This window comes from Eupeodes corollae, chromosome 2 (assembly GCF_945859685.1).
Source record: "Eupeodes corollae chromosome 2, idEupCoro1.1, whole genome shotgun sequence".
In the NCBI taxonomy this organism is placed as follows: Eukaryota; Metazoa; Arthropoda; class Insecta; order Diptera; family Syrphidae; genus Eupeodes; species Eupeodes corollae.
In genome coordinates this window covers 132,151,716-132,179,556 of record NC_079148.1, presented here as the reverse complement: position 1 = coordinate 132,179,556, position 27,841 = coordinate 132,151,716, and the positions used below count along the sequence as shown (strand labels likewise).

Sequence of the window (27,841 nt, the reverse complement as noted above, 5' to 3'; positions counted from 1 at the left end):
AAGCACTAAAAAAGTAAGTCTTTGCTCTCAAAAACTCAACCACCAGCACGATACCACTCACCACACAAGCTATGTCGAGTGCAAATCTATTTTCTAGCAGATACAAGTAAAAGTATACAAAACACCAAAAAGCTAAAAAATATATTTCACTAATTTCAGTGACTATCTAAGCTCGTTTGGCTAAGGGCGGTTAAAAAGTTCAATCCAATCGAAGACACTGTAGTATAAAGTGAAAGTCGCGGATAATTCCTGGCAATTTATTTATTTCTACAACTATCAACACTTTTAACAGTGCATTTAGAAAATACCGTTTTTGAAGATAAAAACGCGGTCCTAAGTTGACGAATTTATATTTTTTGAATACAAGAAAGTCAAATAAGATCCCATTAATCATCATGGTGAGTACAGAAATAGACGAACAGCACCGAATTCCTCAACTGATGGTGTACAAAATTTATTAAAACATAATTTTGCTGAGTGTTTTAAAGTGTTTTCTTTTTTTTGTTGATTTTTCTTACCCCTTGAGACACAAGATGATGATGTGTGACAAAGTGACATAAGTCTATGAATTTTTCTATTTTTGAAAAATTCATAAAAATAAATAAGAGAATTTATACATAGATTCAAAAATATAAATATTTTAAAATTATTTTTATAAAATTCTCTTAAAAAGAAAAAATGCAACATTTAAGGACTTTCATGCACATTTTGGATAAATAAAGGGGTTGGGTATGAAATGAGTAAAATGTGCTCATTGACCTTCACCTAGTGAATGCGAGGGTGCTTTGGCCTGAGTATATTGTTGTAGCAGGTGGAGAGTGTGGCTTTTTTGATGAATAAGAATCTCTCTTGAGTTGTATTATTCGGACTCAGGAACAATGACTTAAAAAACAGTGGATTGGTATTAAATAAAAAGTGGATAAGGTTTTCATTTTAAATCTAGATCAAAATAAAATTTGTTGGAAGCGTAAACAGCAGGATTTCTTTTTTATAAGTTCTTTCCATTTTGAGCTTTTAGAAATAAAATATCTATATTTATATCTATACGCATTTATACAAGTCTGCTGATGTTTTCGAGCTACACACACATTATGTTCATATACCTATTGTTTAAAAATAGTTCAAAATAAAATATTTATTTTTTGTATGGACTTAATGATTCTGGCATGAGATATAAAACTGAGTATTATAATAAATTAATATTAAATATTGTATTTTCATAGCTAAAATTTAAATGTAGCTACACCTCCATCATACTTTGAAGATAAAAAAATATTTAATTTTAATTTATTTTTGCAGGTTTCGAAACCGAATTGCGTTGATTTTTAACAATTGTAATTTTGTATTTCAATTTCTTAGACTAAAGACTGACAAAAATGTACATTTAAGGTTTGGTTTCAATCTAAAATTGTACTATTAAAAAAGTTTGAGTCCACTTTTACATGAAAGTTTGTTTCAAAAACGGTTTAATGTGGTCGGCATGGGTTTTCCATTGGTAATTTCAGAATTCGCGTTGTCTGAAATAATTAATTCATTAATTATCAAACTATCATAATGGCTTTATTAAAAATGAGTTGAATTTAATGAAAGACATGGACTTGCAAATTTTCAAAAAAAAAAAAAAATTGGATGTATAGAATAGTGCTCAATTTTTGATTTATTATCGGGAAGACATTTCTGAAAGTGTTTGATTGGTACAGATGACAGCACGAGTATATTGTATTTAAACCCAAATTCACTTAAAAATGATATTCATGTCACCTTCTGACATTGACAGTTTGTTTTCGCTGAGATCCGATCAGCCATATTTTCCATTACCCTCTCATGTCTAACTTCCTATTAAGGAAAAATCAATGTTGTCTTATTTCTGTCCTTCTTTGGTGAATTTTTGTTTTTTTTTAGAAAAGCGTCTTACAAAATAAAGTGATCACATGCAATGTGAGTTTGACAGTAATCGCTTAATACGAACGATCACATAAGGACCTAGTGTTTTAATACTTGTTCGATTTTGAAACCTCGAATTGAATATTTTTTTTATAGATTAAATTTTTATATTTCTCCTATATGAAATATACACCAATTTATATAGAATTTTACAAATTAACAGTGTTCATATTAGATCCGTTCGCGCACCCTACTTAAACAATCCAATTTTACGAAAAAATACGAAATTTTAACAAATCTTGTTCGCATACAACCTACGAATTTTAGCCCAAGAAATTTCTTTGGGCTGATTTGAGCAAAGTGTCTACAGAAATTCAAATAAATTAAATGCATTGCTCGCTTTTGCTTTCACTTATAAAATTAATAATTCTTTTCCCAAAGAACAGCAATAAGATTGCAATTTTTATGATTCAGTTTAATCAAGTTGTTTCATAAGAATAAAACAATGAAACAGCATGATGTTGCAGTTGTTGTTTTAGTTTATCCATTTATAAAAAAAATTCTAATTACGAAATAAAATGATGATAAACTCGATTTGGTCGACTCATTTTGACATTTCATTATTTTATCCCATTTCCTTTTAATCATTAAAAAAATGTTGCTTCTCTTTCTTTCTGTTGAAGCAGGTAAATGGATGGACATTTTCGATTGATAAATTTCTTTTTCTAACTCGACTAGATAAATTAGAACTTAGGAGTGTTTTTTTTTCGGTGTTTATGCATAAAGTAGTAATCGTACCTGTCAGACTGACGGCTCACAGTGGGGCACCTTGTATGGGAGAGCGGACAAAACTCTATAAAATCTAAAGTTATGAACCGATTTTGATGAAATTTTCAGGAATGACGGCGAATAGCAAGACAAATCTGAACAAAAAAAATTCCGCCCATTTCCACGCCCACTAAAAGAGAAAATAGTTTTTTTCGTAGAACATATATGAAAACAATGATTTGTTTACCATATTTAACGTATGTATATTACGAATAAAATAATAAATAGCGAAAAAAGCATTTTAAAAGCATTGTAAATTAATAAACATTCAGTTTTAATATGCTTGAAAGTGAATGGTTCTGTGTAAAACAAATGTGTAGGTTTATTTTGTTTGTAATTTCAAGGATAGCAGATTGCATTTATGATGATATAGATAGTTGGTGTTTGATTTAATATAAAATAAATTTAAATAATAAATACAAAATAAAAAAAATTATTCAAGTAAATTAAATAAAAACAAATTTATTTAATCTTAATAAGCTATCTTATCTTAAATAAATTAAATTAAAATTAGTTTAAACAAACATAATTTTATGTGAGCAAATCTATGAAGTTTTAATGGAATGTATTTCTGATTGACATTTATTTCTTAAATTCCTTGTACCATTAAAACAACGGGAAAATGAAGAACGAATTTGGAAAAGTATTCGACCATTCTTAACTCATCATTCACCAGCTCTTCAATTTTCCTTTTCGGAAGAAACTCCGGAAGAAGTTAGAAAAAACAAAGATAGTGTAGAAGCTGAAATTCTGAATCTTTGAGAAACTGAAGTTCAGTGCAATGCAACTTATCATTCAATACCATACCCCACTGACAACGGAAATAAAAAGGAAACTAAAACCCATAATATACCAAATCGTTTAGAGAAAAATTGGAAAATACTTATTGACATTGTCTAACAAAGAACTGGGCCTGCAAACTCTTGGAAATAACAATAACTGATGAAAGCTAATGGCGTATGATAAAAATTACGGTTTGAATTTGACATTTTAAAGTTTCTACATATTAGCAGTGTTTTTTATTATTTGCAAAACAAAAACAACAGGGGATATTGATTTTTAGAGCTTTTTTTATAAACCAAAAATTAATTCGTATTCTGGTCCATACATAGATAGCTTTGAGGATAGGTAAAGTGAAAGAGACCAAATGCAAAATAATTGCAAGCTAAATAAAAAGAAATGTATATAAATATAAAACTCTGTTTACCACATTGTCTTATTTTTTCCGATGATCTATATCACATTGTTAGTACAATAAAACCCTATTACGAGACACTTTCACTTTCAATTTCAGAAATTTGTAGTACTTTATACGAAACTTCTTGATATAATTCTGTTAACTCAGTGCTGGGTTAATTAAGAGTTTTTTTTTCACATAAGCGTCATTTTACCATATAAGATCGTCAGAACTGTTTAAAAGGCATAAATATAAAATTGCATAATCTAAAATTTAGATTCTAAATTATTAATTCATTGTTATTTTTTATATGAATTCCCAACTTAAAATTGCTCTAAAAACTAAAAACCGCATCCGGACGTATCCGGACGAGATTTTTACTGGAAAATGTTGCTGAGACCCTACACTATCTATTAAAAATAGTTTGCAAACAGAGGCAAACAGAGGAAGTAGTTAAAACCTTATGCAAACGAAAAAATCACTGAAATAGAGTGTTTCTTCGTCAAAAAATACCTTATCCAATTTTTTTTTTTCAAAAAATAAAATACGGTATTATTTTTCTATTTATTTCAATCATGTTAGCAGAAAAAAATTGTTTAAAAATTTAAATTTTCACAATATACTGATCATTTAAGGAATACTAATATTTTATCATTTTTCACGATATTTTAACTTTGAGCGAAAATCTACTGGTCTACAATTTTTTTTTTGGAAAAAGGGTTTTCATTTTCTGATTGTACAACCAATTAACTATAAGAAACGCTTTTTGTTTAAAAAAATCCTACTTTCAGAAAAATAGGTTTTGTCCGCATTTTCCCCACTGTGGCGGCAGTCATTAGTTCTTTTGCATTAAAGTATTGGGCAGGTTCAGATGACATAAGAGATTTGAAAGCAGGGCAAGTTTCTTATATCTGATTTGGCAGCTTTCAAAAAATTGCCTTTCAATTAAGGCAACTTTATTGGAAATTAGACTTTAAAGTTAGTCAAACAAAATCTTCCTAAAGCATTATTCACATGAGCATGATCAACGAATCAACGAATATTCGTCAATTTTGACATTTCTTTCACATGAGAGTTTTTAATTTGTCGCGAATGAAGTTTGACAAGGAGTCACAGCCGAACACCATTTACCACCAAAACCAAAATAAGAATGATTTTTTTAAGTACGCACGATTATTTTATTCGTTGCGAGTGTGGATAATGTGGAACGCGAATAAAGTTTGACAGTTCGTATCAACTACAATTTGTTTTCGCGACGAATTATTTTGTTTTCTTAAATTTATAAATAATTAATATCTTAGAAAAGTAAAAGTATGCATCATAAATCAAATAGAAACTACCTATATATTGCTATTGTTAAGAATTTGTGTGGAAATATGTCAAACGTATATAAACTCACATTTTGTAATTTATTCGTCGATCGTTGGTCGCGCTCATGTGAATACTGCTTAACTATCAAGTCAATTACACTTGCATCAAGGGCGGATCCAGACTTTTATCAGGGGGGGGTGGGTTTTGGTCACACACTTAGATGAATTTTTACTCTCCGCTTAAAAATGTTCTTTACTGTTTTGTAAAGGAGGCTTACAAAATTTAAATAACATACGAGTACACATACGAGTATATTCACCTAACATTTACAAATTTCAAATTGTCAAATTGTTTTAGAACACTGTTGTCTAGAAAAGTATGGTCTAACTATTTAATTTGTATGACTTTCTACATATGAAAGCATTCCCAGATTCCAAAAGTTTTCTAAATATGCCATATTTAAGAGTTAAAACACAATAGTTTAGAGGGTTTTTGCTGCATTTTACGCAGAAATGTAAGAAATTGTTTAGAAACGTAGCTTTTTTTCCAACAATAAAATATACATACGTCTAAAAAAATCAAAAATCCAGAAAATGAGAGAGGATCTGATATGAAGAAATGTCGGGCTTTTTTGACGAAGTTTTTTCGAACTCTATTTTCGGAAGTCTATTATTACTATTGCTATCAGTCTGCTAACTCGTATTTTGATCTTCTTCCAAAAAGTTTGTTTAAAAATATTTCCTATATTTTAAGATTTAAAAATGTACCTGCAAAATAAGTTTTTCTCAAAAATTTAAATGCCATTTTTTTCGAACACCATTTTAAATTTAGTCTTAAAAATATTTCTGGTAAGAACTAAATAAAGAGCGTATAAATACATGAACATTTTACATTTAAATTTCGTCAAACTAAATTAATATTTTTTAAAAAATAAAAAAAAAATACATTTTTGATCATAAAAAGTCATCATCAATTATTTGATCATCAATAAGAGCTTGCACAGAAAGAGAAGATTATTGAAATCGGACCATTAGTTCTTGAGAAAACTTAAAAACAAAATAAAGGTTTTTGAGGGGTACCTATCTGGAGCAATATCAACATAAATTTTTCTTGTAGAAAGAAGTCAAATTAAGAACACAAAATTTAGAGAAAGTTTTAGAAAAACCACATGTTTTAACCAAAAAACTTGTATGGGGACTGCTGTTATTTTTCGTATTCATAAAAAAAAACGCCTTACGCTAATCGACTGAAAACCTTAATTTCAATCAACACAATTGTTTGGATTGTAGGAGCCAAGAAAGACATACAGACAGACGTAATCGGGGTACCCACTTTTTTCGACTTCTCTACCGTCGTAATGTCATATTCGATTAAAGGCTCTAGTTCGAAACTGTTCACTTATGAAAAACATACCATGTAGTTCCTATATACCGCAAGTAAAAATCCCTTTAATGTTCACTATTTATATATGTGTCAACAAAATTTAAAAATAAAATTGAAGGCTAGTTTAAGGAATTTAAAGGCAACTTAATATATTTCATTATCTCTTATTCAAGGTTTCTTTTTAAGAACCTGAATATTTGCTCTTTTTCTTAGAAATAATTTTCATGAAAATAATTTAAAGCATTACTAAAGTTTTTTTCAAATTATGAAATGAGTGAAAACAAAAATGTTAGTTGTTTTTGACAGCAAACCACTTTTTGGTGAATGTCGTTACATTACTAATAAATCTATAGATGAAATCTTTATTTATACAACTTAAGCCCCCTGGGTCGTCAGTTGGTCAAAAGTTGATAAATTTGTGCTGCGTTTTTGGAAAAAGCTGAATTTCCGATTCCTATTATGTTATTGGTCCAGTCCTCAGTTAAAAGTAGTACTTTTAGTAACAAAGTTTAAGGGAGTAAGATACAAGTGTTTTTTTAAATACAAAAAATAAATAATTTAAAATATAATGGGGGTCATATCCATTAACGCAATACGACTAGTTTTGAATTGAATTCCTACGCAAAAGCAAACAAATTATCTTCCAGGGGGGGGTCATGACCCCTACGACCCTCCTCCCTGGATCCGCCATTGACTTGCATATGTCAAAAGGACGGTTAATTATGATTTTCAGTTAACTTAAAGCTGAATATTTGTATCTCCTGTACAATTTCATTTTATGTTTTATGAAAAAGGGTTTCTTGTCAAATTGGTAAAGGAATCAGAATAAGTAAGAAAGCAGTTGACTGCAAATGAAGTCCCTTATGTTGTTTGAACCTGCCAATTATTAAAAAATAGTTATTTTTGTCAACAAAATAGATCTGTCATATTTATATTTACTTAAACATCATTTAATTTTTCTAATGGAAGGTAAAAAAAAAATAAAATATTCAAAATTATTTCTTTTCTAGAAAGATCCTAATATATACAAAAAAAATAATATTTCTATTGCATTGGGTAATACCATTAGTTGCTGTCATCAAATATAGTGGCAATGACAAGAACTAATTACATAAGACTTCCTAAAAATATGAACTAGCCTACTTTCTTCAAGTAGAATAATTATAAATTTATTTCAATATATGCACATAGTTGTAAAAAAATAATGTTAATTAATTTGTTAATACATTTTCCCAATTTAAAACAAATCGATCAACATTATTCCATATTGTAAATAAAATATTGTACGATGGATATAAATATATAAAATACATAATATATTTTTCCATATAATGTTTATTTTGTATAATTTGCTAGATCACAAAATACAAGCAAGTTCGCATAGTTGAATGAATTTTTCAATCATAAACATATTCCACCAAAGTTTATTTTGTTTTTTGGCTGCTGTCAAATCAAAAGAGTCGAGTGGCGCAATTTTCAAGTTCTGTGACAATTTTTGATTTAAATTGATCGAAGTAAAAGTTAATGTGTCTTCTATCAGCTCAATTTTTATTGATGGTATGTAAAAATAAACAAATGAAATAATCTTGATTTAAATATTTTAAGAGCATCATAAATGTTCAAAATTATTTTTTTCTTTTCATTTATAAATTTTTAATAAAAAGAAAATCAAAATTTCTTTCTCACAAAAACAAAAGACAAAGAAAGAAATTATTTATTTTATAATAATAGGTATAAATTTCCTCCACCTACAAGTTTAAAAATAAATGTTTATACAACAAATATTTTGTTTCTCGTCACGATTCGCACAAAAAAAATAAAAGCGTTTCGCTTTAGCAATGATTAACAACCACTGCCACTGATCTCCTTGCAAGTTTTAAAAATAAATATAAAAAGTGAAAGAAATTCTACTCCTCGGTCTTGGGTCTTAGACGTCTTCACCTTAGCCAAAGTCTTTTTGATTGTAGGTTAGTGGTGGTCTTTTGTTGTCTTTTTTCTGTTATATCACACTTTGTGTGCGGAAACGATAAATATCCACAAATGACCAAAGATATTTACCGGCTGTAAAGAAATGATGTAGTACCTAGTTTCTTTAAAAACAACAATCAGTATAATTGCATTTCATATCAATATTTTTTTTCTTAATATCAAGTACGTACATTATTAAACTATAGATAAAGAATTGAAACGAAAAAAAAATAGTTGGCTTTTTTTTTTGTGTTTAAATTGATATCAGAAACAAAACAGTGCTGTTTCAAAAAACCCTCGACTGTTGGTTTTTATTTTTAAATAATCAAAAATTTGTGTTTGGTATTTACTTTTACTCTTAAGCCACGCCCTCAATCATCTTTCCGGTATCTGTACGTACGGACGACACCGTCTGGTGTGAAAGAGGCCTTACTCTTAAGCCACACCCTCACTCATCTTTGCGGTATCTGTAGCCAGTATTTTCCGATTTACTAAATAAAAACCGATCATCTACTTAATCGGTATTAAATTTTTATCTAAGAAAAAATTATCTTGATGTCTGTAAATAATGTCTTAAACTGAAAAAATGACAATGCCGATTTAAGAATTTAAAAAATGAGTTGTAGATGAAGTCGGACGTCAAATCTGACACTGGGTTACCTTTGCAAACTACTTATCTGTTTCTGTAATTAACATGAACTTATTTTTTAATTACTATCACCAAATTTAAGGTGATTCATTCGCGAAATTAACTAAATTACTAATAACACATACCAGAAAGAAGTTTCGTCAATCCTAGAAGATGCTGTTTAAAAAACACTGGACTCTTGGTTTATATTTCTTAAATAATCAGATAATTTTTTGTGTGGGTCGCCGTATATTTCAGTCGTTGAGACGGCTGTTTCAAATCTTCCGTACGGAAAAAACCCGTCTCCGTCCAGTGGGAAAGCTTTAGTTAATTTTATTAGTTTACTATTAATGGCTCACGGATAAAAACCGTACGGACGAAACCGTCTGGTGTGAAAGAGGCCTTAAGGCCCAACTATAATAGGCATAAGCAAACATAAGCTTATGTCAAAAACCCAACGATAATTCACTTAAGTAAGTGAAATTACTGCATAGCCATAATGCAATTTTGCTCACGTATCTAAATGTCAGATTTTACTTATGCGGCGAGCGACTGGGATCGCTCTTGTTTAAGTGTGCTTAAGTTAACGAAACTGAGAAAAATTGAACGAAACGGAGCTAGACTCCATTATGTTCACTCGTATTGAGATTCTTTGTATTCGCACGTTTACTTATGCGCGCATATGCTAGCTTATGCATATTATAGTTGGGCCTTTACTCTTAAGCCACACCCTCACTCATCTTTGCGGTATCTGTAGCCAGTATTTTGATTTTCCGATTTACTAAATAAAAACCGATCATCTTCTCAATCGGTATTAAATTTTTATATAACAAAAAAATTATCTTCGATGTCTGTAAATAATGTCTAAAACTGAAAAAATAACAATGCCGATTTAAGAATTTGAAAAATGAGTTGTAGATGAAGGCGGAGTGTTTTTTTTGACATTTTTAATACGTTAAAAACGGCAAATTTGACATTAGATTACCTTTGCAAACTACTTATCTGTTTCTGTAATTAACATGAATTTATTTTTCAAATACCGTCACCAAATTCTAGGATGACATTTCGCATTCGTGAAATTAACTAGATTTGGTTAGCACATACCCGACGCGACGGAAAGGTTCGCCAATCCTTAATTTGTATAAAATAGAATAGCAGAGTTTGGTTGCTACGTTTTCTCTTACTTCTGATGGGCCATTTCAACTATTGAATTGTTATCAACTTTCTCAGGAAATGATAGGCATGATATCATTATTTTGATGAGTTTCATTGCTTAAGAAAATATTTTTGATACAAACATTTGACAGCCTATTAAAAATAAGAAAGGAACATGATGGACGGTGTTTACATTGGCCCTTTTTGAGACGCCTCGCCTCATCAATTTATTTCGCTTTAATTTGATGGTTAAACAGGGGCATTTAAGTACGTCAGATATTAAACAAATAATTTTAAGTGATGTTAGACGAGTCGTCTAAAGAATTACTTTATGGAAATGACCATCAAACGGTTTGGCGTGGGATTTAAGAACAAATTGTTGAAACTTTCAGAAGAATCCACATGCAATGGATTTGACATGGACTCGAGAGTTTTTTACAAAAACAAGTGTAATTTTTCATGGAAGGGAACTCATTTTAAAGTTTCATCATTTTATCCGACTCTTGTTCGCTTTTTGATCCTAAAGTGCAATCTAGAAAAATTAAGAGACAAGAGTACGACAACTGAGGCGGCAAGATATTATAACGTATTTCTGAAGAACAGTTAAAACAAGCATTTTTTACTATGGGAGGGGGGTCTATCTCCCCCCGTTTAAGAGGGAGGGTTAATTTAAAAAAATATGAACGTTAAATGGAAAAAAATAGTTAAGAAATATTGGTAATACTTACAACTAAGTTTTTTTCTATTAGCTTGTTTTAAACGAAGTCGAAACTATGCATATTTTTAAAAAATATTAATTTACCCTACGTTCATCTTAATCCATATTCGATTATTTGAAAATAAGACTACACATACTCAAGCAAGGAAAAAGTAATTTAATTAAAATATTTGTTTGGTAATTTTCAATTTTCTCAAGAACTAGAAGACATGAAATCATATAGTCAAGAGCAATGAATTCTGAAAAAACAATAATAGATAATCTTAGAGTTTTGACAAATTACACTTTAAACATTTTTTTTTAAATTTTGTTGGCACAAATTTTGAGTTTAAAACAATTTTTTCTTTAAAACTACGCATATTTTTGACTTGATTTAACTTTGTGAGATAGACTCCAGTTCCATGGTAAAAAATATTTGTTTTTAACTGTTCTATACAAATCCGTCACTAAACTTTGTCGCCTGAGTTATTGTATTCTCCCCAATTTCGAAACGTCAAAACGATTTGATTTAAAGATTTGAATGTTGACACTTTTAATGAACTGAATTTGTAGTGCCAAATGGAAAAATATTCAAATTGCATTAAAAAAATATTATGTGTAGTTTCTGATTTCGTAAAATAATTTCAAGAACTCGAAATTTATTGAACAGCACTGTACTATTTGATTTTACAGCAGTACAAGGTTTGCACTTACAATAAATTTGATCTTGACCTTGATGAGTGGGTCTCTGTGCTGGGTTTTTTGTTTATGCATGTTGTACAAGTAGACATCTTTTTTTTTTTTCATTTCAATAGCAGCCAGGAAAATCAAGCTCTTAGAATAATGTTCTTAAAATTATTGTGGTGCCCTGGTATCCACTTGTTCTTGTTATTTGTGCACTCTAAACTACAAGAGAGATAGTACGTGACATTGAAAAAAAAGAAGATTTATTTATATCTCAATGCAGTCGTTTACATATAAATTTTCTCGTCTTGCTTGCTGAACTTCAAAAATGAAAAAAATTCTTCTCGTTTTCAACGGGTACAAGAGTATTTGAGTGCCTCGCCTATGCAAAGCTTATACTTATTTTATTATTAGGTATAATGATTCTTCGGTTGAACTTTTCTTCAAGTGGATTTTGTTTTCGTAAATCATTTTGAAAATAGAGGCAGATTATTGTTGCTTATATTATTAAATAGCTAGCATTTTGTGGAAATACGAAAATTAAGCTTTTTGGAGAGATTTGGTTGAGGATGTTATACAATAGTTGAGGCATTCAAACGATAGTGAACATTTTTTAAATGTATTGATTTTAAAAAGAATATTAATTTTCGTTTACATTTCAAACACATTAAATTTTGACTTATGTCAGTTTCCTTCTGAGGGGACGAAACGTAAATTGATTTTAGTTGTTTACGATTTTATGGTATCCCTGTATTTTGAATTCTTTTGAAAGGGTTCACATGGGAAAAATTGTAATTGGACAAATTTTGTTTCTTATGTCATTCGTTTTTACAATACGGTCTTTCTATCGATCTAGGATCTATGAATCAAATGTATTGAGCAAAATAAATACAATTTTCATGACACCTGGGGCCTGCTTTACCAAACTCTTTTCACTTTACAATTTTGCAAATCTTCTTTGCAAATTACGTTTCACCAACCGCAAATTCGCAAAGAGGCAATAATGACTGAATCACAAACACGCTTTAGCTTCGTCTGCGTTACGTTGGGCCTGCTTCGAGGTTGCTTTGAATGACATTTCTATTATTTCATCCATCCAAAGAGCAAATATTTTGTTTGTTGACATTTTTTACAGCTGTTAAGCTGTCAGGCAAAACAAATATTCAGATAATTGAACCAGAGCTTCCATTCGGAGTCACATTACGTTCTTTTGCTTACGATTGTCAAACGAAACGTGAGGTCGAAGCTCTATTGTGATAGCATGCATTAAATTCCTATGGCTGAACTCGTAAACGTCAGGTGAAGCCGAAACTGAAGGATGTTTGTGATTGAGCCCATATTTTCCTATTTGCAAAATAAGTATCACCAAACCCAAATTTGCAAAGTCTTTTCTGAAAAGTTTTGTCATTTTGTAAAGTATGTATTTGTTCTTTTTGTTTCACGAAACAATAAACTTTGCAAATTTTATTTATAAAATTAAAAACCTCTTCAGTAATACGCAAAGAAAAATTTGTATTTGTAAATAGGAGTTTGTTTAAAAAAGTTTTTGAAAACTAATACAAAAATATATGTATGAACCGTTTTTAAGATGAAGAAGTAAATAATAGTTAAGAAGACAATGGACGAATTCACCGAAGAACATGAATTCACTGGAATTTGACAGTTTATAGGAAAAAATTTTACTTTTGAGAATCTGTTGCAGAGAAAACGAAGGAAACAAACCTTCAATACGGGAAATGAATTTTCGACATAAGACAGTTTTCGATTAAGAAAAGTATCATCGAATTTGTGTTGTCTGGTATTATAATAAAATTCAGTTCAACAGCCAAACGACTATATGTTTAATGGCTGTAACACAAACACGCTTCAGCATTGGCTTCGTCTGCGTTACGATGGGCCTTCTTGGAGGTTGCTTTGAATGACAATTCTATAATAACCAATGGGAATCCCTCTAAAAGCTAGTGAATTTTGTTTGTTGACTTTTTTTTACAATTGTGGAGCTGTCAGACAAAGGAAATGTTCAGCGAATTTGAACTAGAGCTTCCGTTTGGAGTCACATTACGTAACATTACGTTCTTTTCCATACGATTGTCAAACGAAACGCGAGGTCAAAGCTTCATTGCGATAGCATGTGTTGAAATTCTATGGCTGAACTCGTAAACGTCAGGCAAACCGAAGTGAAGCGAGTAAAATCACGAGATTTGTTCAGCTATTCTGTTACTCGCTGATGGTTTTCACGATCCTTATATTGAAAGCCCTTTTGTTGTAAGCACATCCATTGACGAACATATTTGCGTTGTTTGTTAGAATTTGCGAGCAAATATTGTTCTGTTGCCTTGCAGGCATTTAAAAATGTGTGCTAAATGCAATTTCAAAATTTAAGCTGAAGCTATAGCTGAAGAAGAGGAGAGTAACAAGTGTCCTTGTTGCAGGGATATTGTACAGGATACAATCCAAGTATTTGTTTGATGGTTTGGGGTATTATTTCGTTTTGGAAAATAAACTTTAATATAAACAAAACAACAATTTGGGGTCTAATTTCATTAAAAATAAAAAAAGGCAAAACAAGCTGAGGCCTTATTTCCTTTATTTTTGGGGACTTTTTTCATTTCGATGCGGCATTATTTCATTGGAGCATAATTTCATTATGAACAAATACCCCTATTTTGGAGCCTAATTTTATGGGGCCATATTTCGTTGAGCCAATATTTCTTTTAAGATAAAATAAGTTGAAAGCAATAATCTCAAATTTTTGAAAAGATATTTGAGTCCAAATTAAATTTTTACCAACATTTAGTAATGTTTTTTTTATATTTTTTTTTTGTTTATCAGCAATTAGTTTTATGGTTCATAAAAATGTGTACCAAATAGTTGCACAAACTTGCTCCTGTATCAAAACAATTTGTTTATCATCAAATATGTATTTTAATGAAATTTAATTTCACAGATATTATTTTATTATTTTTTTTATTTTTCGAAAATAGTTACATTTTTACTTGCGACATATAGGAAATTTTCGAACTCGAGATTTTAATCAAACATGATATTACGATGGTAGACAAGTCGAAAAAAGTGGGCCCTGCGATTCCGTCCGCTCTGTTTTGTCTGTCTGTCCACGCTCCTACAGCCTAAACCATTGGTTCGATTGAGTTCAAACTTGGAAGTCAAGGTTTTGAGCAGATTTGCGTTAGACATTTTTAACTTCCCATAGGAAGTTATTGTAATGGGTCCGATTTGTCAAATTGCAAATTTTGACATTTCTCGACGTTTCAAGGTCTCTAGAGTCGAAATAAAAGATTTTTAGAAAGATGTCCGTGCGTGCGTGTGTACGTACGTTCGTCCGTCCGTACGTTCGCGACGTTTTTTTCGTCGTCCAAAGCTTAACAACCAGAAGAGATATCGATTTCAAATAAATTTTGTTATACAGATAATAAGGCAGAAAGATGCAGAAAGGCCTCTCGAGAAAATTGCGTGTTTGGTTTTTTTTACCATAAAAGTTTGAAAAAAAGGTGAACATTTTGGTTAACCCTAAATATCTTACGAACCAAAAACGCTAGAGACTTGAATTAAATTTTATATAATATATTGTAACGTGATATCAAAGAAGTATATTTTTTGAAAAAAATCCATTTAACGGTTTTTTTTATAAATCAAAAAAACTGAAAAAAAATGTGTCGGCTTCAAAAATTTACGACTAAAATAAGATTTCATCTCCAAAACAATTTTGTGCAACGAAAAATAATGTTTTTGACATCTGATAAAATTTTGAGAAAAATCGAATTGACAGTTTTTTTATAACAAATAAAAATCTAAAAAAAACATTACTCAAAGCTGGTAAAAATTGAATACCGATTTAAATATCTATTCAAAAACTTGGAATTGAGGCTTCAAATTTATTTTATCTTATAAGAAATATTATTTTCAACATTCTGGAAAATGTTGAGAGAAAGCGAATTGACAATTTTTTACAAAAAATAAAAACCTAAAAAAATTAATAAAAGTTGGTAAAAATTGATTTTCGACTCAAATATCTTTTCAAAAATGTGTAATATTGGCTTCAAAATTATTTTATCTTATAAGAAATATTGTTTTTAACATTCGAAACAATTTTGAAAAAAATCGAATTATCAGCTTTTTTTACAAAAAATAAATCTCTAAAAAAAAACCAATACTGAAACTTGGTAAAAATTTACTTTCGACTCAAATAGCTTTTCAAAAATTTGAAATATTGGCTTCAAACTTATTTTATTTCACAGAAAATATTGTTTTCGATATTCAGTAATTTTTATATAAAAATCCAACAGTCCGTTTTTTCATTAAAAATAAAATCTACAAAAAATAGTACGCAAATTTGGTAAAAATTTATACGAGTACATATAGACAAACTTTTAAGCAAGACATGGATGGGAAGTTATCAGTGTGGGTCGCATCCCAGCCTCTTTTTCTTTTACTTGCATTCGCCTTAATAAAAGAATATATACTCAGTCCAATTTAAAGGAACGGGCCAGAAAGATTGTATGCGTTTTGTATTAAAATCACTTTTTCAAAGTACACCTATATATTGTATAACTTAGAGTCTCTACAACTACTGCTTTCGTGTTACTTAATAACTAAAATCCAAAACAGATAAGAGCCTGACTGTAAACAACACATGATATGCAATTTTGTATACCTCTTCGTATGCCTTTTAAAAAAAAAAAAAAACTTTAACGAAAAAAATAAACTGAACGTAATAACTCCATGTCCGCGCTGAAAACTTGTAGGAAAGAAGGAATGTTATTGGATTGTAGTACGTATCTTCTACCTACCAAAAACATTTCTTCATTATCATCATAAACATTGTCTTTATCTATCTATTTGCATAAAGCTGAGCACGCCAATGAACTATTCTTTATTCGTTTTAGGCACCTACCTAACTACACATTACACAACCAATAGGCGATTGCTTTACAATATAAACACACATGTTATTCCTCTTTCTTATCTTCAGATAATTTATTTTCCATCCTGGTTCCTCCAATATGAAATTAAAGTAAAGCTATCCCACCTAACCTAAAGCTATCCAAAGAAAAACGCTTTGAACGAACAAGTTGAATACACAAACAATTGTTTTCGTTAAGTATGCTTACAATTATTATTTTTTATCTCCCTGGTGAGTTTTCCTAGGATGAGTTGTGTCTTGGGATGAATCACACGTTTTTAGACAGATCAAATGGCATTTACTTTTATTACATATTCTGCGTGCAGCTTTAAAGTTTTAATAAAAACTGGTGATAATCCTGTTTCAATGTTTATCATATAGTTGGGCGTTGTGCTTGGCAGATTGAAACATCTTTTGATGTAGTACCTCAACAGTTTCTCCACTGTTTCATACTGGCAGTATCCCAAAGAAGAGACTCAGATACAGATTGAAAAACTTTATATTTGACGTTATGGTCAACTAAATGATTTGAAAAACACCTCTTCCAGGTAGCAGATATGGCACTTTTAGCTTTTATTAGTTTTTCTTTTAAGTGGGATTCCATACTCAGATTACTAGTTACCGTTACTCCAAGATACCTGTATGCTTTCACGATTTCAATGGCTTGTCCATTGAGATACCATTTTTCGTTGCTGCAGTTTCTACCTGCTCTTTTCTTAAAAATCATGACTTTTGACTTGGTTAGATTAACTGTAAGGTTCCATAATTGGGAGTACGAATCAAGACGGTTAATCATAGGTTGCAAGGAGTATGCAAGTAAAACCACATCATCTGCAAATAGAAGAGCTTTTATCAAAATTCCATCCATATCTCTATGCGTCCCGGTAGAGAGTCGGTAAGGTCGTTGATGTACATGGCAAAGGGATACGGGCTAAGTGTACATCCTTGTCTTACTCCCATTGTTGTCGCAAACCATTCCGAAATCTCCATTCCGTTCCACGCAGCCGATTGATTGTCTTCGTATAAGCTTTCGACTCATTGCAGCATTGTATAGCTTATATATTAAACCTTTTCGGTCGATTGACATTCCTTAATAAGATTATTGTTTTCAATCCAGTTTGACAATCGGTAGTTTAACAATTTTGTGAATACCTTATATGCAGAATTTAAAAAGGATATTAATCTATAGTTTGTTGGGTCTGCTAAATTGCCCTTTTTATGAATCGGAAATATGATTGCTTGTTTGAACTGAGTAGATATTTCTCCTGTTTCAAACATTTTGTTAAAAATCGCAGCTAGCTTATTGATAAAGTTGTCCGACGCAATATAAATACAATGCTAGCCACATAGTTCCCAAATAAAAATCGACCACGCGCTACGAAAACGTTCGTTCTCACACGAACTATTTAACTTACCCTAAAAGTTTGAGTTTTTAGCAGGTGCTCCGTTTTATTCATGGGACATAAAGACAGCAACATTGTTTTTCACCACTTGAAATTATTAAATATTCTATTAGATAATCTATTTTAAAACTACGTCCTTACATTTTAAATGCTTATTGATCGTTATTTTTACTGAGAAACATTAAAAACACGTATACACGTAATACTATGTATTTTATAGTTTGCATTGTGTATGGTAAAACAAACAAATTCCAAGGATAAGAACTTGTGTAATCGATAAGAAAACAAAAAAAATCCGAAAGTCATACAAATAAAGTTTATTTTCTCCTGAAAAGAATAAAACTTTTTTATATTTATATTTGAAATGAAAAAGGTCAGAGACATTTCTGTGTGTTCAATGAACAACGTACATATCCGTTTAAGTACAAAACTCCATTTGCATTTGGTACATTAAATTTTCGCCTTGACCTAAATACTACAAAATAAATGTATTCAATGGTACACAGAACATTAAATCAGAATTTCCTGACAAATGAACAAATTAGGTCAGTAAATACAAAAAGGGTATCTACCTATGCATGAAGGTATTATTAAAACCCCCAATTTCAAGAATAATGGCCTACATAGGTATCAAGAATCACAAAAACACAACATTGGATAATTTACGCACTTTTGCTTTAATTCAACTTATTGTTAGAATACAGTGTAGACCTTTGTTGCTTTCTAAACAAGTTAAAGTATTTTCATCACTCAACCTAATATTTTATTGATGATTGTTTCAATGATTTTTTAAATAACATTATGTTAGTTGAGCTCCTTAAATAAATAAACTTTGTAGATTATCTTAAAATACACTCACGTACTTTGTACATAAGTCTATAGCCTACGTTAAATCTGTTTTTGTTTATTTTATTTTACCCCATTTAACATTTAAAACACAAATACTTTCTGCACACTTAAATTTACGCACATCAAAAACGAATTTATTTTAAAGTACCTCATAAACATAATTTATCCAATTTTATTGATAAACTATTTTGTTGAGGTAAATTATACCGTTAAACAATCTTTTGAGGATTTCAAAAAAAAAAGCTAAATATAATTGAATGAAATTTTAAAATGTTTATTTCTATATGGTATTGCGTTGTTTCGTGAATGGAATTTATTGTTTTCTTTGAACTTTAAGAAAACTGAGAATTTTAACAATTTATTGTTTCCATCATGAAGTCTTGAAAATATATCAATTTTATAAATATTTTAAAAATTAAGTGAACTATTATTTCTTAATTACTTTGCAATAAATAATATACATTTTAATTTTAAATACTTTAAAATCAAATGTGCTTTGCTGGTTTGGATATTCACTGTGAGCGCACCCTTATATAGTTTTTATTTCGCAATTTGCAAGCTTATTTGGGTTCTGTCAAAACAGTTCTCTTAGGAAATGCCAAATGACAGAGGTTACTTCAGAATTTGAAGGAAGAATTCAAATCTTAAAAAAAACGCATTTATATACTGAAACGTCAAACTGAAGTGCTGTCACTTTTTTATCATAATTGTGCCAAGTTAATAGGCAGGTTCTGACGACATAAGGGACTTGAAAGTGAGGCAAGCTTCTAGTTAAAGTTCTGATACAGAAAGAAGAGTTCAGAGTTTGAAGTAAGAATTCAAATCAAAAAAACAAACGCGTTCATATACTGAATCGTCAAACTGAACAGCTGTCACTTTTTGTATCCTAGTTGTGCGAAGTTAATAGGCAGGTGCAGACAACATAAGGAACTTGAAAGTGAGGCAAGCTTCTAGTTAAAGTTCTGATACAGAAAGAAGAGTTCAGAATTTGAAGTAAGAATTCAAATCACAAAAACAAACGCGTTCATATACTGAATCGTCAAACTGAACAGCTGTCACTTTTTGTATCCTAATTGTGTGAAGTTAATAGGCAGGTTCAGACGACATAAGGGACTTGAAAGTGAGGCAAGTTTCTAGTTAAAGTTCTGATACAGAAAGAAGAGGTATTTACTTCAGAATTTGAAGGCAGAAATCAAATCTTTAAAAAAAAAGCATTTATATACTGAAACGTCAAACTCAACAGCTGTCACTTTTTGTATCCTAATTGTGCCAAGTTAATAGGCAGGTTCAGACGACATATAGGAGTTAAAAGTGAGGCAAGTTTCTAGTTAAAGTTCTGATACAGAAAGAAGAGGTATTTACTTCAGAATTTGAAGGAAGAATTCAAATCTTTAAAAAAACGCATGTATGTACTGAAACGTCAAACTCAACAGCTGTCACTTTTTGTATCCTAATTGTGCGAAGTTAATAGGCAGGTGCAGACGACATAAGGGACTTGGACAGCTGCCAAAATATTGCCTTCCAATTAACGTAATTTCATAGGAAAGTTGACTGGAAAGTTAAGTGTCAAAATGACAGCTAATTAAGATTTTTCAATTAACTGAAAGCTGAACTTTATTACTTTGTGGTGTTTTCATTTTCTGCATAATTACATTTAATTATTTTATGTAAAATGGTTCCTTATAAAATTGGAAAAGGAATAAGTAAAATGTATTTAAAATTCAATTTGAGATGGATTTGTAGTTTGCCTAAGAAGTTTTTTTTCAGACATTTAAGTGGACAACTAATTAGAAACACAAATTATTGAATTTAATTTTAAAGCAGTATCTGCATTTATTTTTTTTTTTGTAAAAAAAATATATTTTTTTTCAAAATTTATTTTTAAAATTATTCCCAAACATAACATTTTTTTTCATATGGCTGTTTCTGCGAAAAACACATCTTTTATTGGTGTACAACTAATTAGAAACAAAGAGAAAAATCATATCTTATTATAAGATTTAGAACTTTTTAATATCATTTATTTTATATTTATCTCTAATACCTTGTTGCGAAGCCTTTTTGCTTCAAAACTTCCCAACATCTTCGTTTCATTGATCAAATAAGCCACCTGTACCGCTCTACGGGTATAGCCTTCCAAGCAGCTTCGATATTCGTGAAAAGAACATCATTGTTGGTGTTATTGTTGAGAGCAACAGCTTTTTTAACATCGGCCCAAAGATGCTCTGTCGAATTTAGGTCTGCAATTGATGATGCCCATTCCAGAACTGTTATCGATTGGTCCCTAAAGAACTCTTTCGTAATTCCAGCAGTGTGCTTGAGGTCGTTGCCTTGTTAAACATCCATATCACTGGCATGTTTTTATCGGCCCAATCCACTAATAGTGCCTTAAGAATGTCAATGTATTTTAACGGCTGTCAGCGTTCCATCGATGCGATGGATTGGGCCAACTCCACAACACGAGAAACAACTCAAAACGTTAAGCGAGCCGCCTCCATGCTTAATTACTGGCAAAACATATTTAGGGTGGAATGCATTACATTTTGGCCTTCGGACAATTCGTGTACCATCTTGGCCCATCCGATTTATTTTAGTTTCGTCAATCCACACTATGTACTTCAATGTGTTTGTTGTCCGTGATCTTGCGAACTCTATTCTAAGTCTACATTGCCTTGCGGTTACTAATAGTTTCTTCCGAGAAACACGACCATGCAACTTCCACCAATCTTCTTCTGATTGTTCGTGGGCCTATCGGGACATCGAATGCAACCAAGAGTTGGCGTTGTACCTCTGTGGAGCTTATTTTTGGGCCTTTTTTTGGACAGCCTACTAATTGCTCGATCCATTTGGCAGCTTCACTTACGGGCCCGTATTTTACGAGGTACATTTTCAGTAGTGCCGAAGTTTTGAAAGTGCTTAATTGCATTGAAAACTTTCTTTACAGAACAGTTCATTTGAGATGCAATTGCTCTATAGGACTTTTAAGCTTCCAAAGCTTAAGAATCGCTTTCTTTGTAGGAGGATCACAATCACAACTCTTTAATTTTCCCATTGCAATTACCTCTAAAATTTAAAAATTATTCTTTAAAAACGTTTGCACAATTTTATACTTACCAATGCAAAATAAAAAGATTATTTGTATTTCACCCAAATCTAATTAAACTGTTTCTTATTAGTTGACCAGTTGAAACGAACACTTTGTAGACCCTACCTTGATTTTATTGTGTACTATGCAAAGACTTATGCGCAAATGATGCTTTTTCAAACAATTATCTAATAACGCTTGCATTACATCGTTAAGGATACCGATACCGCTATTCTAGTTACACATGACAAAGTGAATGTGGAAACGAGAAGCAAGTAATGTTTCTAATTAGTTTCCCACAGCTGTTAACTACAAATGGTGTCCCTTATGTTGTCTTAACTGGCCCTATTTCTATAAAAAAAATATTTATTTTGAAGTTGACGTTGAATCACACCAATTACACCAAACTTCAGAATCTCCAAAATCAAAGAAATTGTTGAGTTGGGATACCGAATCGGAGTGACATCTCGGATAACCAAATGGAATCAACACAAGGCGAATGAGTAAGTTGTCAATGTCAAAAAGAAAATCAGTTGTAAACTGCCTTAAGAAATATCACTCAGCCAGTGCTGTCGTTGGGTAGTTTTTTTTGATGAAATTCAACGTCATGTAACAGTCAAATTTTGGAACTAATTCGTTCTTTATAATTTTTATGGATTAATTGTTTCATAAATCTTTTCACATCAAAATCAATATTTTCTTGCTTGTCGAATGAAAGTGTTTACTTTTTAATCTTACTTTCGCCTATAAATTCCCGTCACGCCACTGACGGATGAAGATGTTGTGTTGAAATTCCATTGAATTTTTAAATTGTTTACGTTAATGTCATGCTGGATAAATTAACACCAAAAACCATTTGTATATATACATACAAGCATATATGTATATATACAAATCACTCAAATGAGAAAATCAATTTGTTTTTTTGCAAATAAAAACAAAACTTGAACTCCTTGAACAGGATGCAAACGAAAACATTGAAATTGGCTCTTTGCCATTTTTTTACGGAGGGACTGCCAGAGATTCAAGAATTTGTTTCTAAACCACAAAAAAAAAAGAAAAAATATTACAGGGAATTTCCTATCAAATTATTTTTTGAATGTTCAACTACTTTTCATTTTCTTCTTTGTTCGAAAATATCAAATAACTTTTAAAATTATAATTTGTTTGAAAAATTGAAAATTCGAAAAATTAAAAACGAAAAAAATGTGCTCCGTATCAAATTGTCCCGAACATTTAGAGGTATACCAATTTTGTTTAGAAGATTAATCAACTTAATTAACTAATGCTTATTGCTGCATGTAACTTTAACTCATATTCATATTCCAAAATTTGTTTTTTCTTATAAATTTAAAAACAATATGAATATACCTACCCATATTATGTATGTAGCTATTCATGTGTCACCAAATGGCCATGAAGAAGGAAGCTGACGACAAACAAAAGGCTCTGGAAATCAGACGAGCTCAAATTGGTGTAAGTTTATGAAGAGACAATTCGTGTATCATACGCAGCATATAAACGCTTTTGAGATGTTATATTTTCAAAATTATTACACTGCTTTACCGCTAAATAAAAAAAACGAAGTTATTAATGCCAGCAAAAAAATAAAATAAAATTACTTTCGATTTTCAGTCTGCCTGCTGCTGCCAAAAATGTGAATCAGTATAAATGTTTACCTTACCTACCTTTTCCAAACCTTCAAAAGCTAATCGTTTTTCTTTAAATACTTGATCCCTAAATTATATATTGTATATGTCAATGGAAAATAATGGTGTCACTATAAAATGTTGACTAATAAACGAATTTTCTATTTCAAGGTTGGCGTCCCAGTAATTTGGATTTTAGGAGGTCCAGGATGTGGCAAGGGAACACAATGTGAGAAAATTGTTGCGAAATACGATTTTACACATTTGAGCAGTGGAGACTTGTTGCGAGAGGAGGTATGTAAATAAGGTTTTGTTTAAATTATTGGTACTACATACTTATAATAAATTATGATATTATTTTTTATAGGTAAAATCTGGTTCTGAAAAGGGACAAGAGCTTGCTAAAGTAATGAAAGAAGGAAAACTAGTATCGAACAGTGATGTTCTACTTTTGCTTTCAAATGCCATCAAGAAGTCCCTACCAACTGCCAAAGGCTTTCTTATTGATGGGTGAGTTTGAAGTTAAATTTATTTTGATATTTTAAGAACTTCTACAATGACTAGTAAAAGTTGATACGACCGAAGAATTATGTTTTATCATTATAAAAGAAGAGAAAGAATTGACATTTGCTGTCATTTTGAAAAATCATGTTTTTTTATGATTCCGGTGATGAAATGACATGTCTGCATTTAACTTTCGGATTTTTAAATTGTTTGAATGTTAAGTGACAGACTTTTTAAACTTATTTTATTTTTGATTTTTTTGGTCTGTTTGTCTAAAGCATCTTGCACATGAGCAACGAACTGCGAACTGTGTTCGCACATTTTGATTTTTCTTTCACATGAGTCTTATTTCTATTCGCAGACAGCGACGAATTGTCAATTTATAATTACCCTATTCAACAAACAAAACAAGAGTGGTATAATTTTGAGGTTAAATTGAGAACAATTTATTCGTTACAGTGTGGATCGTATGTGGAACGCAAATAGAGTTTGACAGTTCGTAGCAACCAAACTGCAATTCGTTACTACCAAATTGTTTTTACAAAATTGTCTTGTTTTAGCGAACAAAATATAAATTGTATTATTCTAACATAATTGTCAATTGGGTTCTTATAATTTAAATGTGTTTTTGTTTCAAATTGATTTTTTAAAATATGTAAAAATACGTTTGTCCGTCCATTCGTTGTTCGTTGTTTCATGTGCAAGGCCCTTAAAGCAGTATTCACATGAGCGCGACCAACGAACGACGAATGAATTAAAAAATGTGAGTTTATATTCGTTTCAAGACATATTTTCACACAAATTCTTAACAAAACGATAGCAATATAGTTTGATACTTGATTTATAAATACTTATTAGTAAATTTAAGAAAACAAATTTATTCGTCGCGAAAAAAATTGTAGTTGAAACGAACTGTCAAACTTTATTCGCGTTCCACATTGTCCACACTCGCAACGAATGAAATAATCGTGCGTACTTAACCTAAAAAAATCATTCTTGTTTTGGTTTCGGTGGTGAATGGTGTTCGGCTGTGGCTCTTTGTCAACTTCATTCCCGACGAATTAAAAACTCCCATGTGAAAGAAATGTCAAAATCATTCGTTGGTGCTCTTGTGAATAATGCCATTCACAATGGCAAATGAGGGCTATTATTTACATTAGAAAATTTGATATCGTTTAAGGATAATTAAACACAATTATGTTGATAACCTCAAAAAATAGTCTTTGAAACTGATTTTTCAGATACCTGAATTTTTAGTTCTTTTTATTTTTTTATTGGCTAACTGTCATACAAAGATAAATGACTTTTAGTGACATTAAGTTCCGTTTCAACTGACTGAACAGTTTTAAGCACATTTTAAAAATCTAAATTCAATACCGAATTGATTGACATTTGCGTCAAAACTGTCATGCAAAAATAAATGGCTTTTAGTGACATTTAGATCCGTTTCAACTGACTGAACAAATTTAAGCACATTTTAAAAATCTAAAAATTCAATTCTGAATTGGTTGACATTTGGGTCAAAATAGTTGTGTTATCAACTTTGATCATTTATTAAAAGAAAATCAATTTATTTAATGATTTATGAGTAAAAGTGTATTCTTTTATATTAATTATTGTAAACATTTACCGTTATTTATGAACTTGATATTTATATTTTCTTTTTCCAGTTATCCACGAGAGAAGGACCAGGGAGCTGCTTTTGAAAAAGAAATTGCTCCAGCTGATTTGATCATCTTTTTTGATTGTGCTGATGTAATAAATAAATATACATGATATTTGTTGATTTTTATAAAATGTTTGTATTTAAATTTTACAGCAAACTCTTGTCACACGTATCATGAAACGTGCAGCAGCTTCATCTGAAGTTCGTGCTGACGACAACGAAGAAACATTGAAAACAAGAATTGCCACATTCAGGACCAATACAAATGCCATTCTTTCGCAATACACCGACAAAACATTAATCGTAAGTAGTATTTTTATGAAACAATATCGTATTTAATATTATAATGAAATTTTGACATGAGAAGCTGGTCCATTCACAATTTTTTTTTCATATAAATTAAGGGTTAACCAATGTTATTTTTCAATTGTGATTCAAAGGAAAAAAATACCCTTAGGAGTTCTTAAACAAATCTGAAGTTTCTTAACGTTCATATTAGTAAAATCCTAATTCAGAAATTGATGTTCTAGTTATATTTCTTTACTATTTGATGGATTGAAAGAGAAAGACAATGATACAGACATTTTTAATTAAAAAAAAGTGAGTGTGAACGAGATTAAATGGTGAACTGTAAAAATAAGTCCCACCTCAAATCCTATTTCAAAGAAGAATAACAAATTTACATTAGGGTGTGTTTAATAACGTGTAGTTTCTGAATATTTCTAAAAACTTTCACAATTTTATGTCAGAATCCATAAAATAAAAACAAGTTTCCGAAACTTGGTAAAAATAACACTTAACCAAACAGTCTTATTATATGTTACTTCAATATAAATATTTGTTCCTTTTACATAAATTAGAGTTTTTTTGAGTTAAATATAATATTGTGATTGGGGTAATTTGTACAGTTATTTGTGTAAAAACCAAAATCCATCGTGAATGACCGGCCTTAGTTAATTTTAAACCATTATTTTTTCTAATCATTTTTCATATTCTAGCTTAATGCTGAGCGTTCTGTGGATGAAATTTTCGCCGATGTCACTAAAGCTCTTGATGCTGTTGTCCAAAAGAAAGCCGCTCCAATTGCGTAATCATGACTTTAAGAACTTTAAAGTATGCTGCCCGCCTCAACTCAAAACACACAAAAATACCAAAGAAAAATACCATCAAGTCCTTGCGAAGATAAATTTAATGCAAATAAAAATAAAAAAATTGCAATATATATATTTCGCTAAAATATATTTAAATAAATTTACTTTATATTTATGTAAATAAAATTGCTTTAATATTCAAATTAAAATACTCATTCATAGAAAACACAAATAATTTGCTAAACACACAAAAATTAAATATGATAACAATATTTATTTATTTTTAAATATATGTTGAATCACAAGTTGTTGACCAAAATTAAGAAAAAAAACATAATAACAAAAAAATTGTTTGGAATTTGTTTTTTTATAAAAATTTAAGTTATTAAGGAAATAGTCTGGGCGAGACCGATACACACCTGTTTTTGGTATTGTTAGAAAATTGCAGCTTCCGCTCAGATTTTTGGCCTTGTTATGAATATCAAATGAAATCTTAAGAGACTACTCACGCTACACTTCAATCTTTTCCACGAAACGATTTCATTTTGAGTTCTGCTTGCGGTTCTATCGGCTGATAATTGAAAACACTTCGAGTTTAATCTTCCATTTTGTCTTCCTTAAAATAAATGTACCTATGAACTATTATTACAATATTTATACATATTTTTAAACGTTCCTCATTCTTGAATCGTGAATGTAACATGAGTGTAATTTACTATGGATTAGTTCTGACAATTTTGATTTGCTTCGTCTTTGTTTTCTATTCTGTTGGTTTTGTCTAAAAGAAATCGTTAAGCAACTTTTTATTTTAATGAATGAGTTATTAGTTAATATTTCACTGTTGGTTATTTGTTAACAAGTTTGCACTTCAGAAATAGTTGAGTTTATATCGAATTCATAACGCAATGTTAATTATGTCTTTTGATGTCAACAAATTCTGGGATAAATAAAACAACGT

General features: G+C 30.4%; 1 protein-coding gene and 1 long non-coding RNA gene across 7 annotated transcripts; one reads left to right on the top strand and one right to left on the bottom strand.

The window, feature by feature from the left end:
• The first annotated feature begins 150 nt into the window (after positions 1-150).
• Positions 151-27,155, top strand: LOC129947943 (adenylate kinase isoenzyme 1). Of its 6 annotated transcripts, none has more exons than XM_056058718.1 (7): positions 151-398; positions 23,366-23,449; positions 23,794-23,916; positions 23,990-24,132; positions 25,797-25,881; positions 25,946-26,095; positions 26,791-27,155. In XM_056058718.1, the coding sequence occupies exons 1-7, from the start codon at positions 396-398 to the stop codon at positions 26,881-26,883; spliced, it is 681 nt and encodes a 226-aa protein (XP_055914693.1). In that variant the 5' UTR covers positions 151-395; the 3' UTR covers positions 26,884-27,155. The 6 variants fall into 6 exon arrangements, with proteins under 6 accessions (XP_055914693.1, XP_055914696.1, XP_055914692.1 ...); XM_056058717.1 differs by lacking the exon at positions 151-398 and adding an exon at positions 8,093-8,140; XM_056058716.1 differs by lacking the exon at positions 151-398 and adding an exon at positions 23,165-23,215.
• On the bottom strand, positions 11,746-12,519 carry LOC129947945 (uncharacterized). Its single transcript, XR_008781788.1, has 2 exons — positions 12,007-12,519; positions 11,746-11,937 (listed from the first exon to the last, which is right to left on the bottom strand). It is a non-coding gene; the product is annotated as an uncharacterized LOC129947945 (long non-coding RNA).
• Positions 27,156-27,841: the final 686 nt, after the last annotated feature.